Source organism: Schistocerca cancellata, chromosome 1, assembly GCF_023864275.1.
Source record: "Schistocerca cancellata isolate TAMUIC-IGC-003103 chromosome 1, iqSchCanc2.1, whole genome shotgun sequence".
Taxonomy (NCBI): Eukaryota; Metazoa; Arthropoda; class Insecta; order Orthoptera; family Acrididae; genus Schistocerca; species Schistocerca cancellata.
In genome coordinates this window covers 610,748,010-610,766,073 of record NC_064626.1, presented here as the reverse complement: position 1 = coordinate 610,766,073, position 18,064 = coordinate 610,748,010, and the positions used below count along the sequence as shown (strand labels likewise).

At 38.0% G+C, this 18,064-nt stretch overlaps 2 protein-coding genes across 5 annotated transcripts in view; one reads left to right on the top strand and one right to left on the bottom strand.

Moving 5' to 3' along the window:
- Positions 1-8,656, bottom strand: part of LOC126182635 (protein SERAC1) — a 263,820-nt gene extending 255,164 nt beyond the window's left edge. Inside the window, exons 1-2 of one of the 3 annotated variants that reach the window (XM_049924869.1) lie at positions 8,548-8,656; positions 7,960-8,084 (exon numbers count right to left, since the gene is read on the bottom strand). In XM_049924869.1, the coding sequence (XP_049780826.1) occupies positions 7,960-8,084; positions 8,548-8,564 (142 nt within the window). In that variant the 5' untranslated portion in view covers positions 8,565-8,656. The other 2 variants (XM_049924867.1, XM_049924868.1) reach the window with 2 other exon arrangements.
- LOC126182672 (GPI mannosyltransferase 4) overlaps positions 8,578-18,064 on the top strand; it is a 46,905-nt gene continuing 37,418 nt past the window's right edge. The window contains exon 1 of one of the 2 annotated variants that reach the window (XM_049924870.1): positions 8,578-8,886. In XM_049924870.1, coding sequence (XP_049780827.1) covers positions 8,709-8,886 — 178 coding nt within the window. In that variant the 5' untranslated portion in view covers positions 8,578-8,708. The remainder of the gene's footprint in view (positions 8,887-18,064) is intronic. The other variant, XM_049924871.1, reaches the window with a different exon arrangement.

The following is an 18,064-nucleotide window of genomic DNA, read 5'->3' as shown; positions in this document are numbered from 1 at the left end:
TAGAGAACTTGGACTTCAAGATATAGAGAGCTTAACATTCGCCGTAATAATGTCCTGCTTTCTAGGGGAGAAATAGTGGGGGAGAAGTAAAGAACAAGGATATTATTACGTCAAATAATATTAGTAAGTGATAGAGAACAGGAACACGCAGATTTGTAAACTTATTAGCAAAGCACTGAGCACAAATTGAGATAAGGACAGGTACTGATATGAAGAAAAATTGTTTATGTTCACGCAAAGTGTAAAAATATTCAAGATTTACAGGTAGACAAAACATACCAACTTGTATTAGATATTAGGATGGAAGTGGGGGAAGTGAGAAAGATAGGGTTCTACTCACCCAAAGAAAAAGGGGAGGTTTCCTAGTTCTTAGGTGTTACAAGGACTTACACGACCATGAAGGCAGGGTCCTTAAATGTTAGGATTTATGGAGTTCTACTCAACCATCAGGTGAGGTTCCCTGAGTAAGCCTATTCCTTTTTGGTATACTACGGTGGCAAGAAGGATATGGGATTATGCAATGTTGTAGTCTACCTTCAAATCAGATGAAGAATAAAATCTTAAGGGCAAGAAGGCTCTTTAGTGAGATATGATTTACGTACCTTATCATCAAAAGCTCTGTACATTCAAACATATCAAAAATAGATATAATTTAATATGTTGAAAATGCTTGGTGTTTGCCAATCTGAATGAATTCACGTAGTTTGAAATTGATCTGACAATGCCGTTCCAAGTTTAGTGTGATTTACTAGTGGAAAACTTATGTGAATGTTTTATCAAATAAAATGTACAAAACGAGAATAATTCGCATAAGTCTGGCCTACAGTGGGGGTCTGTGGTGTCACAAGGCTTAGGCCTGTCCCACCCCTCGTTAAATCGACCAAGACTTACACAAATAATTTTAAGAACAGTTATTATTATTATGTCCTTTAAGTTTGTTTTTGGGTTTTCAGAAATACTGTGGGAAGAAAGTTTATTTATGTTGTAGATAACGTGGAAGACGTTGCCCAACGATCACCCCAAAAGTTCAACGTAGCAGCAAGTGGGCAAGGAATAAAACAAATGCTGCAAACTACCACGAGCCATGGAAGAGCCTGGGCCGTGAGGGCGTCGAGCTTCCTAAGTCGTTGTTGGACAACGTCAAAGGAAGAGATATTCTGCTTTCTCTTTGTAAACAGATCGATCGAGTCTTGAAAGATTCATGTAAAATGTATAGGCGGGTGACACATTAGGTGGGACCTGATGCCTGTAATACTTCCACAGTTATTAAAAAATTGTTAAACGGCAAAACCAATAGTTCATCATTTATATAGATAAAAATTTGAAAAGATATAGGAAAGGAAGAGTTGCGGCATCAGAAAGAAAAGTGATACATCGCTCAGCAACGAAGAAAGACGTAAACAGCGGGCGTTACGTGGTGAAAACAAATCAACTGATAAAATAGTAAGTTTGTAATTAAGCATAAAGCCACGTAACACTGCAAATGCTAGAGTATTAGCATTTGTATGATCAGCAAATGTCTCCATCATGATGTCATTGCTGTCAATGCCTTTCAAATAAAGTTAACAGCATCCTTAAGACAAATATTTAAAACATTAAGAACATTTATTACTTTAGGGATAGTTCAGCTGTTCAACATAAGAATTTCAAAAATTTCCTCAATTTATGTATAGCCTCTCTTTCAAAGCCCCTAAAAATTCAACGACTGAAGATATTGGACTGAAATTTGATATATAACCCTCGAAGACCATATACAACCTTCACACCAAATTTCATGAGATTTGGAGGTGTTCAAGTATGGACCCCTGGTCCCCTTGATGTGGAATGACCCCATTTCATACTTATGCTTAGTTCATCATGACCAGCAGATGTGCCTCTCACTGGAACTGACTTGATAATAGTAGTCTAAATTATTCTGCATTATTTCACTCTGTTTTTTTATAGAATTGTACTCGGCTGCAATGAAGACAGAGTAACAGAAAATACTACTTTTTCAGTAAAAGTGAGTAATAAGAATATTGTTTAGAGTAAATAATCACATGTTATGTACAGAGCTCTCCAAAGATGTTGCAACTATTACACACACTTCCCAAAACAGTTCCTTCTTTGCTTATCTGTGGCCAACAAGGAACAGTAAGTAACAAATAAATTGTAATTTTCGTTTCCAAATTTCAAGACGAGAGAAGAAGATCATATTTGCTTATCAACTTTGCCTCCTTGTCTCGGATCCACAGAGAGGTTTTGTATTACATTACAGAGGTCTTATAATGCTATGATAATCATTAAGCCAGAAATTTGGAATTTTTAGATTCAAAATAAAATTAAAAACACTTGACTTTTAGTCACTAGTTTTTCCCTGTATAAAACTAATTTCTTTTACTTTAAAATTAAGAAAAATCAGATGCTTTCTGATCCCAATTTATAGCCAATGCAGTGATACTTTTTTGAGAGTGTTGCTTGGTAGCTATGTGGGTATGAGTCGTCTAAAACTTAAGATGTTCACAATCCAAAACCTAGCCAGTCTTAGGATGATTCTTCTTCTTCTTTTGTCATTTCTCTCAGCTCTGCCAATGTGTGTGTGTGTGTGTGTGTGTGTGTGTGTGTGTGTGTTAAGCGCATGTGCATATGTGTGTGTAAAATGCCAATTTGCACTGAAGTTTGGAGACTACATCCACATTTCTATGCTGCAAATCACAGTGAAGTGCTTGGCAAAGGGTAGTAATTTCCACAGTAAAATTTATTTGGGAATATTCCCTTTACATTCATTGACAGCATATGGGAAAAATGCCTGCTGAAGTGTCTCTGTATGTATGCTGTAATTAGCTGATCCTGCTTACACGGTCCAGATTAAACAGTAGCTCTCCCTATAACTGACTTGGTAACTCATTTCGAAGATTAGAGGAAGACAACACCTCCAATAGAATCTGTTTAAACCAACCTGTAGGCTGTGAGCAGTGTCTCCTTACCTTTATGATTTTAAATTTTCTTCCAATTAAATAAAAAGTTCTCGCGCTTCTAGCCACATCAAGCAGTTAAAATTCCATGAGCTTTTGATCAAGCTATCCTTGGCCATTGTCAAGTGCTATGACTGCCAGTGGGCTGCTGACATAGCCTTATATTCAATAGCTGTGGGCAGTAACATCACTGGTGTTTGCCACATCGCTGTATATGGGCAATATGTTGACTCTGTATTTGAAGTGCTCACTTTAACTTCACAACCACTGAATACCACACTGCGCTGAGCTGTATGCTGCTGTCTTCATTAAGGGTGTTATGGATACTTTTTAGTTAGATGGTTTCTTTAATTTCACAGACCCAGAAGCCATTAGTGTGACCCACAACAGAGGTTTCATCAAATTTACTCCAGTGACTATTTTTTTAAGAATGTTCAGCTAAAGGATATTTCTCAGGGATAGCATATATAATAAAATGTCTCATGCTCCTAATGGCATTATTCTACAATGCGTACTGTTTGTCTGATATAAGGTGGCCACACCTGCAAGATGTCTTGTAGATCCCACGCATTCTGAGACCTGCTGCTTCTTTAACTGGTCTCAGTAAATGAAGATCAATTTGCAGACACTCCCATATGACCCAACATTGAAAATAACATGAAAGACACCTGAGCTTCTTAAGTGCTCTTCAGTGGAAGATTGTGTGTGTTCAAAAAAATCATCTTCCTCAAGCACCAAGACTGCTTACTGCTTACACTTTACCTTAGATCCACAAGGATGGGACACACTATTGACTCGTCATATTTACCATAAGCTCATCGACATAAAAGGTAATGAAGTACTTGGTCAATCTCCTCACTCTACTGTGCAACACTGTGAATATCATATGAAAAACTCAGCTGGTTTCATCAGCTGAATGAACCGTCTTTGACTTAGTGAGAGTAACATAATGGTCAGTTTTGATGTGATGGCACTATTTATGAATGTGCCATCAGCAACTCTTTGGGTCTAGTATCCCAGTTTTTTCTAAGTGATGTGGTTGAGCTATTTAGACATTTTCTTATGTCTTCTTACTTCCTGTACAACAACCAGGATTATAACCAGATAAGTGGCATTGTGATGGGAAGTCCATTAGCTGCAGCTGTTCATGGAAAGCCTGGTTGTTTGTTCCTAAACACTGACAACAAGTTTATTTGGCCTCATACACATGAAAAACCTGATGAGTTTTTGGAATATGTCAACTGCATTAACACAACATCCAGTTCACCATGGAGGTAGGAAAAAACAATGTGTAGCCCTTCCTCAATGTCCTCATCTGTACAAACAAAGTGGGTGCTGTGACGACAGCATCAATAGAAAAGTTACGCATACCAATCTGTACTTCCAAGCTATCTGCCTGACACAGAAGCACACTGTGTTACAAACAAGGGTGCATCGCACAAAAACAATATCAGACACCAATAATCTATTCCATGAGTTGAGCCACCAATGCAGGGTCTTCAGGAACAATGGCTACAACGAAATGATGTAATATCAAGCCATGACAATAAGACCACCAATGAGGAACAGGACAAGAAACTTGCTTTTCTCTGTCTCAAGTAAGATAAGCTGTCTGCTGAAAGGCACAAGATCTAATTAATCTTCAGACCTCAGACAAAAAAATCTGCCAATTACTGAGACCAGTTAAAGATGTAACGGGTCTCAGAACACCTGTGCTCTACAAGATACCTTTCAAGTATGACCAGTCTTCCATCGCACAAACAGTATGCACGACAGAACAATGTAGGGAGCAGCATGAGAAGTCTTATCATCTAAGCTACTGCCAATAAATCAGCATTAGCTGAGCACGCCTTCAGAAAATAGTCACCAGATCAGTTTTGATGAAACCTCTGTTGTGGCTTGCACTAACGGCTTCTGAGACTGTGCAATTAAAGAAGCTATCACATTAAAATAACACTGATAACACCTTAATAGAGATGGTGCCTGCAGCTCAGGGTGACATGGGATCTAGTGACTGTGAAGTTCAAGTGGGTTAAAGTGGGCTCACTGAACACCGACTCAATGTATGCTCACATATGATGATAAGGCAAGCACCAGTGATGTCACAGCCAGCAGCTAGTGTATATAAGAGGGTACCAGCAACCCCCTGGCAATTGTATCATTTGGCAATGGCCAATGAGAGCTTGGTCTTAAGCTCAAGGAGTTTTAATCACATGGCATGGCTAGAAGATCAAAAAGTTTTTATTCAATATTATCGCCAGCTCCAGTCTCAAATCTCTTCCAATTCTTTTCCCTTAGTTTACTATAGTACATGTGATGACAATCTCCCTACACAAGTAAAAGTATGGAGAACCATCACAGGGGGAACAATTAATTTTTATGTGATACTTCAATTTTTTTGAAACAAAGGCTTTTATGCTATCTCAAAATATGAGTGAATAGGTAAAATTAGAGATTTGTTCAAAACGTAAGATGTCCTCTACGTGAAAGGGTTTATTCAGTAAAACAAAGAGATACACAAAGTTACCACAGCAGTGGTACATATTACTTACCGCATAGCACTCAGTCCATTAATAAAACAATCAATTGAAACCTGTATAAAAGAAATCATTTAGTGTGGTGGTTGGGTTGTGTAGAGGGTGCTCCAATAAAGAGTCCTGAGAATGGAGGACCAAACACACACAACTAAGTATGTATGTTGTGGTGATTTCCTACAACCACCTTTCTAAAGTAGTCCCAGTCATTTCCTCTGAATTATCTTCTATAAATTGTTTTCAAGTTTGATAAGTTTCATATAATAACTGTGTGATCCAAAACACTGTGGCCATAACTTTTGATACAGATAGTACTGCTTTTTTATGCTTTATATGGGGGAGCGGAGTATCTCCATGATATTACGCACTCTATGTATCAGGTATCACATGATGCACCCACATTCATCCCCTGTGACTAGATGGTGTTGAAATGTACCATCCTCTGCTGATGCTGCTTTTGGTGCATGAGAGATGATCGTATTTGCTTGGTTTTACGCACATTTGAGAACTGCCGTGATATACAGGAAGAACACATCTACAGGTCCAATATAGTGTGCACAATATCCATTATGATGCCACTGGAGATACTGAGTTTGCGTGCAATTTGTGTCATGTGAATGCAACAATCATCTTGAAAGAACCCTTCAACACAGCATACATTGTCACATGGGGTAGTGTTAGGCGGCCATGGCCTTTGATCGACTCATACATCTATTTCTATTCTGCCTTTATCAAAATTGTGTTCACCAAAAACATGTTGTTTTTGTGACACCACCTTTGCTTCATAAACTTCCACTAGTCAGTTATGAACTGCAGCTGGGGATGATTTCTTTGAGCATAAAACTCTGGTTATAATTCAGACTTTAATTGCCCACCATATAGGTTAGCCATCAACATTTCCATCTTGAAACTATATCTCTAAGCGCAATAGCACATTTGCCTCCATTTATCAATCGCATTGGAAGCTCTGATTTTCTCTTCTATCTAGAGATGGCATTTAATTCACAAGAGGTCTTTATGCACCCACGAGGAGCTATTGTTGTTCCACTTCTTGAATTACCCTCGTAAAGTTAAATACGGAAAGACCAATATAGTATGACTAGTTCTTCAGATTCCCGCTGAAACAAATCTTACATGATCCAAAAGACAACACTTTGCAGTTATATTATTGAAAAAGCACTATCTACACACATAAAGCACAAGTAGAGCCTTATTGCTACCCAATCAAGGGTTACAACAGTTGCCATGATAAAATAAATGCAAATGTCATGTGACTAGGGCCACCCATCAGGTAGACCGTTCACCATGTGCAAATCTTTCGATTTGACGCCACGTCGGCAACTTGCGTGTCAATGGGGATGAAATGACGATGATTAGTACAACACAACAACCAGTCCCTGAGCGGAAAAAATCTCCAACCCAGCCGGGAATCAAACCCAGGCCCTTAGGATTGACAGTCTGTCGCGCTGACCACTCAGCTACCAGGGGCAGACAGTTGCCATGATGAAGTGTCCTGATATCTACATGGAGGAGCAAATTGAAGAGGGAATTCATCCCATACCACTGAAAGTTTCATTTTTAGGACGGAAATATAGGGTTTTTTTGCATCAAGCTTGCACTCCAATTATAAATTATGACATATGTAACTAACAAAGTATGAAACAGGCTAAATACCTGGCAGTTTTTGGGAATGTGTTGGGAGACTTCTTGTCCTATGGTTACAATTACAATGAAAATAAAACACAGTAGCTTGGACCAGACTGCATTCTGGTTCATGTATTTGTGAGATGTGCTTGATTGTGCGAATATATGGAAAATGGCTTTGGTTGAAAATTAAATGTGCAACAGTTTTTTTCTTGTGCCTGACTGGAACTCGATGTGTTATATTTATGGTAAGCAGAAACCTGTCCTTTCCCTAATATGGTTGATATTCAAATCTGGAGTTTACACTGCTGAGTTAAAAAGAAATCATATTTCTGTAATTAAAGTTGTTTTCTGGAATGAAAAATATCTATGACAGCTACCACATCTAAATCACAGTAGGTATTGTAAACAGTACGCTACTCAGTCAACATCAAACATCACATTTACAAATTGTCTTTTGGAAACATTGTATACAATGCATGCCCAGATGAGCAGAGGACGGCAGCACCTGCTCACTCGTATTTACTAGTATTAATTGTATCCTGAGCTGTACATCATGGAAAACCACAAATATTTCAGCAATCCCCAAGAAACTAATATCAGAGTTTGAGTTGTGCAACCTCCGCAACCCCCCCCCCCCCTCCCTCTCACTCCAATCCTGGATAAGCTGTTGCATACTATGTAAAGCCTCAGCTACAGTCGACTACGATATGACGAAATGTGTTACAGTCAACAATGAACAGTACACATTTTATTTCAGTGTGACTATGTCTTATAATACGTGGATTGTATGAAAAAAGGAGAATGTAATAAACTAATTTTATTACCTTTCAACTTCGGATCAGTAATATAAATGTACTCTGGTTTCGTTTTATGGGGCCTCAGGAGAGTAGTCCCAAAAGCAGGCTTTAATCGGGTTGTGTATATATGATACGTTATCCATCCACTTCTGCTGCAACAATAAAGATTGCGCTAAAGTTTGTGTGACACCCTTGGAGTATTTTTTTATTTTATTTTATAAAATACGCTTTCATTACGGAATATATGGCCTGTTCGGTCCTATACAAATAAAGTGTTACGAAAGGGTAAAACCCATCCATATGAATTAGACAGTTCTGTAACATTTGCGTTTAGCATACAAGAATGCATGCGACAAAGTACGCATTGTGATAACAATGAACCTCACCCTTATAACTACAATAACCTAACGCAACCGGTTTCAAAAGGATTTGTTTCATTTGAGTATAATCATACAAACCCTATAAATACAACAGCAGCTCCACTGTAATTAAGGAGTTTCTTGTACTTCCGCAATGAAACCATGTTATCTTTCAACTTTCAAAAGTAAGGTAATGTTTATAAACAAATTCAATTTGAAATTAAACAAATGACACTCGGCATCCATTACTACTTACTACTTAATGGGCAACATAACATCTTTGGAGAAGCAGCAGTTTGTTCATTTGTAAACATCGAGAAATGTGTTGTTGACAAATTGTGGCATGACAGTGGGCGGTGTTATTAGTACCAGCATATTTATTTCAGAATACATGCTGAGCATTCTGAATCAACAGACATGTTCCAAAAGCTTGTTGACCACAGCACTCGAAGATTTACATGGTACTGTGAATCAGTACGCCGGAATTACAACTTATATTGGTTCTTAGCTGCACTACGTATACTGCTGACAATACTTCCACAATTTGGCTATATTCATCCGGATGAGTTTTTCCAGTCGATAGAAGTCATGGCAGGTCAGTCATTGGTTGGTTTAAGAGACTGTCATGGTAAATACTGTCGCTTCTATCTAAATTCGCTTAACTGAAATCCAGACGCATTTCTTATGCGGGTAAACTTCAGAAGTAGTTCAAACGGATTGAAAGATGGCAAGATTAAGCAGTGGTACAAGCGCGGTATCGAAACTACAGCTTCGCGAGAAAATAATTTAATTTTCATTCTCAGAGTAAATAGTTATGAAAAGAAGGAAAAAATATCCCTTCCCCCACAATTTTCGCTTTTTCAACGTACTTACTGACTTCTGTTCCTAATTTCTGAATAGTCTAGTTTCCAAAAAAATAATTTCTCTCCCATGAAGGTGAAGGAAACTTCCATTTATGAAAACCAACCTTAGCGTCACTTTTATGTATGAAATTTTGTTTCTATTTTTAGTCGACTCTATCTAAGACGAAAACCAAACATGTTCACTTAATAAACCACATTTTTATTTATACCCATACATTAGAGATAATCTCTCAATAAGTATATTTTTACAAGGATAAGACTGGTGGTTGACTGTGACCTTGCTGAAGGCACATTTTTCATTTTTAATTAATAGGGCCCATAAGTTATTGATAACTTTTGCAAAAACTATACTTTTAGCCTGATAGAGTGTTTATGATCTAGAAAAATAAAATGTTTGTTCTCCTAGGTATATAACAGGAAGTATAGTATAGTATGATACAGAAACAACAGTATTTCACACCATGGCAAGTTTTGGTTTCCCTATGTAATTTTTTCTTTGGCTATCCCCTGTCGATAGTTCTACTAATGGGTCACTAAGAATCTGTGTTGAGGTATCCAACTGTGCTTTCATGTGCCCCAAATAATTGGTTTGAAAGGTCATGTGTAACACTTTGCACTGCCAAGGTGTCACTCTCTTTCACTGATATTTCATTTTTTACTACCTTCTCCAGACTGATATTCCATTGAAGGAAGCTAATAAAACTCCATATAAGTCAGCAAAGAAATTGCACAATATGCTAAGAAATTATAGTGAGCTTGGACATTGTGTTTTGGGACAAATTAACTTCAGCCATGTTGTTGTTGTTGGGATCTTCAGTCCTAATACTAGTTTGATGCAGCTCTCGATGCTAGTCTGTTCTGTGCAAACCTCTTTGTAACTACTACAACCTACATCCATTTGAAATTGCTCACTGTGTTCAAGCTTTGGTCTCCCTCTACAATATTTACCCTCTACATTTCCCTCCATTACTGTGTTGACAGTTTCTTGGTGCCTCAGAATATAACCTGTCCCTTCACTATACCTATCTGATCTTCAACATTCTTCTGTGACACCTAATCTCGAAAACTTCTTTTCTTGTCTGAACTGGTTATCATATAGGCCTATGTTTTATTTCTGTACAAGGGCACACTTGAGACAAATGCCATCAGAGGATACTCCCTAACACTTAAATTGATATTAGATGTTAACAAATTCCTCTTTTTCAGAAATGGTTTTCTTGCTATTACCAGTGTGCATTTTATAGCCTACCTACTTCTGTCATTATCAGTTATTTTGTTGCTCAAATAGCAAAATTTGTATACTACTTTTAGTATGTTAGTTCCTAGTCTAATTACCTGAGTATCGCCAGATTTAAGTTGACTACATTCTTTTGGCCTACCCTTGTTTTGCCTCTGTTGACATTAATCTTCTAAACAGTTTTAAATATACTATCCATTCCATTCAAGTGCACTTCCAAGTCATTTACCATATCTGACAGATTTACAATATTGTAAACTAACCTCAAAGCCTTAATCTTCTCCAAAAACCTGATGTAATTGTCCCAGGTGAGTCTTTTAGATTAAGCTATGTCATGTGTATTTGAAGGAAAGTAAAATCAAAGAAGTTGATGTGTTGGGAGGTATTCCAAGATTCTGCAGAACAGTACATGCACCCCCCTTTTCCCTTTCTCTACATCTACACCCATGCAAACTACTGTTAAGTACTGGCAGAGGTACGTCCCATTGTACCAGTTGTTAGTGTTTCTTCCTGTTCCATTCAGGTTTGGAGTGCAGGAAGAATGGTTGTTTGAATGCCTTTGTGCTTGGTGTAATGATATTAATCATGTCCTCTTGATCCCTATGTGAGTGAGGCATAGGGAGTAGTTGTGTATTGGTAGAGTCTTCATTAAAAGTCAGTTATTGTAACTTTGTTGCTAGACTCTTGGGATAGTTTATGTCTATCATCAAGAGTCTGCCATTCCAGTTTCTTGAGCATCCCTGTAACACTCTCCCACTGGTCAAACAAACCTGTAACAGTTCGTTCTGCCTTTCTCTGTATATGTTCAGTATCTCCTGTTAGTCCTGTCTGGTATGGTCCCACACAATGAGCATTATTCTCTAATGGATCGCACAGGTGATTTGTAAGCAGTCTCTTGTGTAGACTGATTGCACTTCCCCAGTATTCTACCAATAAAACGAGGTCTACCACCTGCTTTACCCATAACTGAACCTAGGTAATCATTCTCCTTCATATCCTTACAGTGTGTCACATAATACATTACTTCATTTTGTGAAGTGCATGATATTACAGTTCTGAACATTTAAAGCAAGTTGCCAACCTTTGCACCTCTTTGAAGTCTTATCAAGAACTAACTGAACATTTATGTAGCTTCTTTCAGAATGTACTTCATTATAGATAGCTGCATTGTTTGCAAAAAGTCTGTGGTTACTATTACTATTATCCACTAGGTCATTAACATACAACATGAAGAGCAAGTAACCAAATACACTTCCTTGGGATACATCCAAAGTGACTTCTACATCTGATGATGAGACTCCATCCAAGGTAATAAGCTGTGTACCAACTACGAGGGGCAGCAGCCTTTTCAGTAGTTGCAGGATTGATTGATTTAGCCTTGTAACATCAACCAAAACAGTCTTCCTGTGCTATTACTGCGAACAGCTGAAAGCAAGGGGAAACTACAGCTGTAATTCCACCCAAGGACATGCAGCTCTACTGCATGGTTAAACAATGATGGTGTCTTCTTGGGTAAAATATTCCAGAGGCAAAATAGTCTCCCATTCAGATCTTCGGGCGAGGACTCCTCAGGAGGATGTCGTCATCAGGACAAACAAAACTGGCATTCTACAGATTAGAGTATGAAATGCTAGATACTTATATTGGGCAGGTAGGTTAGAAAATTTAAAAAGGGAAATGGATAGGTTGAAGCTGGATATAGTGGGAATTAGTGAAATTCAGTGGTAGGAGGAACAGGAGTTCCGGTCAGGTGAAGGATACAGTGTTATAAATACAAAATCAAATATGCGTAAAGCAGGAGGAGGTTTAATAATGAATAAGAAAATAGAAATGCAGGTAAGCTATTACAAACAGCATAATGAACACATTACCATAGCCAAGATAGATGTGAAGTCCATGCCTGCCACAGTAGTACAACTTCATATGCCAACTAGCTCTTCAGATGATGAGACTGAAGAAATGTACGGTGAGATAAAAAAAATCATTCAGATAGTAAAAGGAGACAAAAATTTAATTTTCATTGGGAGAATTTGATAGTAGGAAAAGAAAGGGAAGGAAAATAGTAAGTGAATATGAACTGGGGAAAAGGAATGACAGAGGAAGCCGCCTAGTAGAACTTTGCACAGAGCATAATTTAATCATTTCGAACCCTTGGTTTAAGAATCGCAAAAGAAGGTTGTATACATGGAAGATACCCGGAGACACCAAAAGATTTCAGGTTGATTATATAATGGTTAGGCTGAGATTTGGGAACCAGTTTTTAAATTGTAAAATGTGTCCAGAGGCAAATGTGGACACTGACCACAATTTATTGGTTATGAACTCTAGAATACAACTGAAGAAATTGCAAAAAGGTAGGAAATTAAGGTGTTGGGACCTGGATAAGATGAAGGAACTAGAGGTTATTGAGAGCTTCAGAGAGAGCATTAGGCAACAGATGACTAGAACAGGGGAAAGGAATACAGTAGAAGATGAATACATAGCTTTAAGAGATGAAATAGTGAAGACAGCAGAGGATCAAATAGGTAAAAAGACAAGGCCTAGTGGGAATCCTGGGATAACACAAGAGATATTGAATTTAAGTGATGAAAGGAGAAGATTTCAAAATGAAGCTGGCAAAAGGGAATAAAAACGTTTAAAAAAAAATTGAGATTGACAGGAAGTGCAAAATGGCTTAGCAGAAATGGCTAGAGGACAAATATGAGAATTTAGAAATATATTTGAGTAAGGGAAAGATAAATACCAAGTACAGGACAATTTTTAAGAGGCCTTTGGGGAAAAGAGAAGCAGCTTTATGAATATCAAGAGATCGGATGGAAAACGACTCTTAAGCAAAGAAGCGAAAGCTGAAAGATGGAAAGAATATGTAGAGGGTCTATACAAGGGAGATGAACTTTAAGGCAATATCATAGAAAAGGAAGTGGACATAGAGGAAGATGAGATGGGAGATATGATACTGCAAGAAGAATGTGAAAGAGCTCTGAAAGATCCAAGTCGAAACAAGGCCCTGGAGGTAGAATTACTGATAGTCTTAAGAGAGCCAGCCATGAAAAAACTCTTCCATATGGTGTGTAATATGTATGAGACTAACAAAGTACCTCAAGACTTCAAAAAGAATGTAGTAATTCCAAATCCAAAGAAAGCAGTTGCTGACAGGTGTGAAAATTACCAAACTGTCAGTTTAATAAGTCATGGTGGCAAAATACTGACACAAATTCTTTACAGAATAATGGAAAAAACTAGTAGAAGCTGACCTCAGGGAAGATCAATTTGGATTCTGGAGAAATACAGGAACATGGAAGACAATACTGAGCATATGACTTTCCTCAGAAGACAGGTTAAGAGAAGGCAAGCATACATCTATATCATTTGTAGACTTAGAGAAAGCATTTGACAATGATAACTGGAATACTCTTTTTGAAATTCTGAAGGTAACGGGCAAAGTGAAGGGAGCGAAGGATTGTTTACAACCTGTACAGAAACCAGACAGCTGTTATTAGAGTCAAGGGATATGAAAGGGAAGCAGTGGTTGAGAAGGGAGTGAGACAGGGTTGTAGCCTGTCCCCAATATTATTCAGTTTGTGCACTGAATAAGCAAGAAAGGAAACCAAAGAAAAATTTGGAGTAGGAATTAAAGTTTCGAGAGAAGGAAAAAAAATCTTGAGGTTTTGCTGATGAAATTGTAATTCTGTCACAGGCAGCAAAGGACTTGGAAGAGCGATCAAATAGAATGGACAATGTCTTGAAAGGGGGATGTAAGATGAACATCAACAAAACAAGAATGATGGAATGTAATCAGGCGATGCTAAGGAAATTAGATTAGGAAACAATACATTTAAAGTAGTATATGAGCTTTGCTATTTGGGCAGCAAAATAACATGATGGCCAAAGTAGAGAGCACATAAAATCTAGACTGGCAATGGCAGGAAAAGCATTTGTGAAGAAGAGACATTTGGTAATATTTATTATGGATTAGGAACTCTTTTCTGAGATTTTTGTCTGGAATGTAGCCATCTTTTGAAGTGAAACATGGACAATAAACAGTTTAGACAAAAAGAAAATAGAAGTTTCCTAAGTGTGCTGCTACAGAAGAGTTCTGAAGATTAGATGAGTAAACCACATATCTAATGAGGGGGTACTGAATAGAATTGGGGAGACAAGAAATTTGTGGCATAACTTGTGCAAAAGAAGGGATCAATTGATAGATCACATTGTGAGACACCAAGGGATCATCGATTTAGTGTTTGAGGGAATTGTGGGGTAAAAATCATAGAGGGAGACCAAGAGATGAGTACAGATTGAGAAGGATGTATGTTTTTGTAGGTATTCAGAGATGAAAAGGCTCACACAGGAGAGAGTTACATAGTGAGCTGCAGCAAACCAGACTTCGGATTGAAGACCAGAACAACAACTACTACTCCATATGATTCTACTTTTGATTCTACTTTTTGCTACTGAGTCAAATGTGCCTCAGAAATCAAGAAATACTGCATTTATCTGACTGCCTTGATCCAAAGCTGGTTTTTCATGTGAGAAAAGTGCAAGTCTTTTTTTTTTCCCAATATGTGATCAATGTTTTCAGACTCCATGCTGGTTGCCATGGAGCAGGTCATTCTGTTCATGATACTTCACTGTGTATGAGCTCAGAATATGTTCTAAGATTCTACAACAAATAGTGGTCAAAAATATTGAACAGCAGATTTGTGAATCACTTCTACTACCCTTCCTGTAGATAGGTGTCACCTGTGCTTTTTCCAAGAACTGGGCATGATTCTTTTTTTTTTCCAAGGGATCTACAATAGATTACAGTTAGAAGAGGGGCTAACTCAGCCACAAATTCAGTGTAGAATGTTATAAAGATTCCATTTGGCACTGGAGCTAAGTTCAGTTTCAACATTTTCAGCTGTTTCTCAACACCACTGACACTAATACTGATTTCACTTGCCTTTTCAGTTGTACAAGGATTAAATTGGAACAATTCTCCTGGGTTTTCCTTTGTAAAGGAACATTTGAAAACAAGAGTTAAGCATTTCAGGTTTCACTTTACTACCCTCAGTTTCAGTTCCTGTCTCATTTGCTAGAGACTGACACTAACTTAGGTGCAACTAACAGCCTCTACATATGAGCAGAATTTCTTTGGGTTTTATGACAGATCATTTGACAATATTCTGCTATGTTAATTATTTAAAACTTCACTCATTGCCCTCTTGACACCAAACATGTTTTATTCAGCTTCTCTCTATCTGTAGTCCTGTGAATTGTTTTACACCTTTTACACAGTAGTCTCCATTTCTTTAGAAGTTTCTTAAAAGTGACTGTATTCCTTGGAGGGTCCCTCCCATTAAGAACTATTGTGCTGGGTCATATATACCCAGTGCATGGTCAAAAATTCTTTTAAACTTTAACCATTATTCTTCTATATGCTCCTGTGCTGAAAGTTTCAAGTTTCTCACTAAGATATCAGACTACTGATTTTTTATCTAGTTCACTGAATATATATATCTTTCTGCTTGTTTTAGCTGCCCTTTGTACTTTGGTAATCATTCATTGCTGCCACAAATGCATCATGGTTACTGATACCAGTTTCAGTATTGACATTCTTAAAGAGGTAAGCTCTGTTTGTTGCCATTGTGAGTGGAGTTCTGAACTATGTGTTCTGGGTAGTTTTTAGAGAAGACATTTAGTAATGTTTTGCAGGATGTTTCACCATGCCCACCACTAACAAAATTGTAATTTTTTAAATTGATTATTGGATGACTCAGGTCTCCACTAATGATTAAAGTTTGATACGGAAACTTTTGTACAAGAAAACTGAGGTTTTCTCTAAAGGTTTTGATTAAATCACAAGATGAGTTTGGTGGGTGACAGATGAATCCAGTTATAATTTTATCATCGCCCTGATGCTGAATATTGCCCAAACAATCTCACATGCAGCTTCAATTTCCATCTTGGTGAATATGACTTTCTTGCCTGCTGCGATAAATACATCATTCCATTTCCCATTAGCCAAAGCTTTTGCTGTACACACAAATTTTTTCCCATAATTCTTGCTGCTGCCAATTTCAGATTTCAGCCAGTTTTCTATACCTAATATTATGTAAGCTTAACTGCTTTTCAGGAGCACTTTGAACTCTGGCACTTTGTTGCAAATGCTTCAAAGAGAGTTCGTTATGTGCACCCCACACACAGTCAGCTACGTGGGTAGCAGCCTCTGACGTAGAACGCACCCCTGCCCATTTAGGGACATCGTGTAGTTCTCATCTTTGTGGCGCAAGTCCATAAAGTTGCAGCCTAGCTTGTCACAGAACTTTTGAAGTCTCTGGTTCAGTCTTTCCACTCAACTCAAGAGCCAAGGGCCATGATCAGCTCTGGGAACAATGCTGCAAATTGTGAGCTTCATTGAAACCCCTTTTGCAAGGCTGGTCTTCTCAACCTTCTATGCCAGTCACTTGAGTAATCTAAGTATGATCTCGAAGCTCAGATGACAGGCATCATTTTTTCCAACGTGCACCTCAATCTGCAGTTGCTTGTACTTCATGCCCTCAATGTCTGCCACAGTAGCCTTTGCAACATGTTGAATGAGGCCTCCAGACATATGCATTAAGTCCACTTGGTGTCATTTCATGTCTCTTGTTGCAATTTCATTAAACGGTACCACCATTAACTGTGTGTTTCAATTGCCTCTACCCTTTTTGCATTTTCCTCATCTTTACACCAGACGAAACAGGTTATCCCAAAACATATGAAATGAGTCCCACTGGCTCAGTTTCAGCGAAAGACAGCACTTCGAACTTGTTAGTTAGGGGGATTGGTATTACACCCCGAGTCCTCCCTACTCCCTATCCACACTATACATGTCGCCTAGCTCTACCATTGAAATACCACTTGCAGTCTAGTGGAAAAATAGTGACAGAGCCCATACTTTCCACAAAGGAGACAGGATCCACAGGAAAGGATAGTGATTGAGGCACCTTTGATACCAGTACCACATGATTCTTGGCAGATGTGCTACAGGTCAGATTGTCAGCACATCCATCTTCCTTCCCCTCACATTCGTTGGCTTCTCCAACTCACAACCAAGTTGTCACATTCCAACCTAATCTTGGCCTTGGGCTTCACTAGAGTTCAATCTGTCAGCACATCTAGTCCCCCTCCCTCCCCACCACCATCACCATTCACCAAATAAATGCGAAAATCAGTAACAAACCTGAAAATTTGTAATAAGCGGATCATTAAAGGTTATTCAGCTGCTCTCCATGTCAAAAACAAGAGCAATCAATTTGTATTTTCCACCAAAATAAATAATTAGATTTAGTGACCAATGTCAAAAAAATAGCCAACATCAGCACACGATGCAAGAGCCATAGTCAGAGTAAATGCATTTTAGTCAAAACTGCTGACACAAAAAGGCTGCCTTTTGTGTGTGTGTGTGTGTGTGTGTGTGTGTGTGTGTGTGTGTGCAGAAAATGCACATTAAACTTGCTAATACCTCTGTGAAGATAATGTCACTGATGTTGGGCCAAAGGTTTATTTGTTTTTTATTTAATGGTCCTGTAAATATTGTGTTGCACTTTGTAAAACAGACATTATTACTTATACTAGAACACAACTTTTTTCCACCATAAATAATATTACATAATAATGTAATACTACTTAAGGCATTTTACAGATAA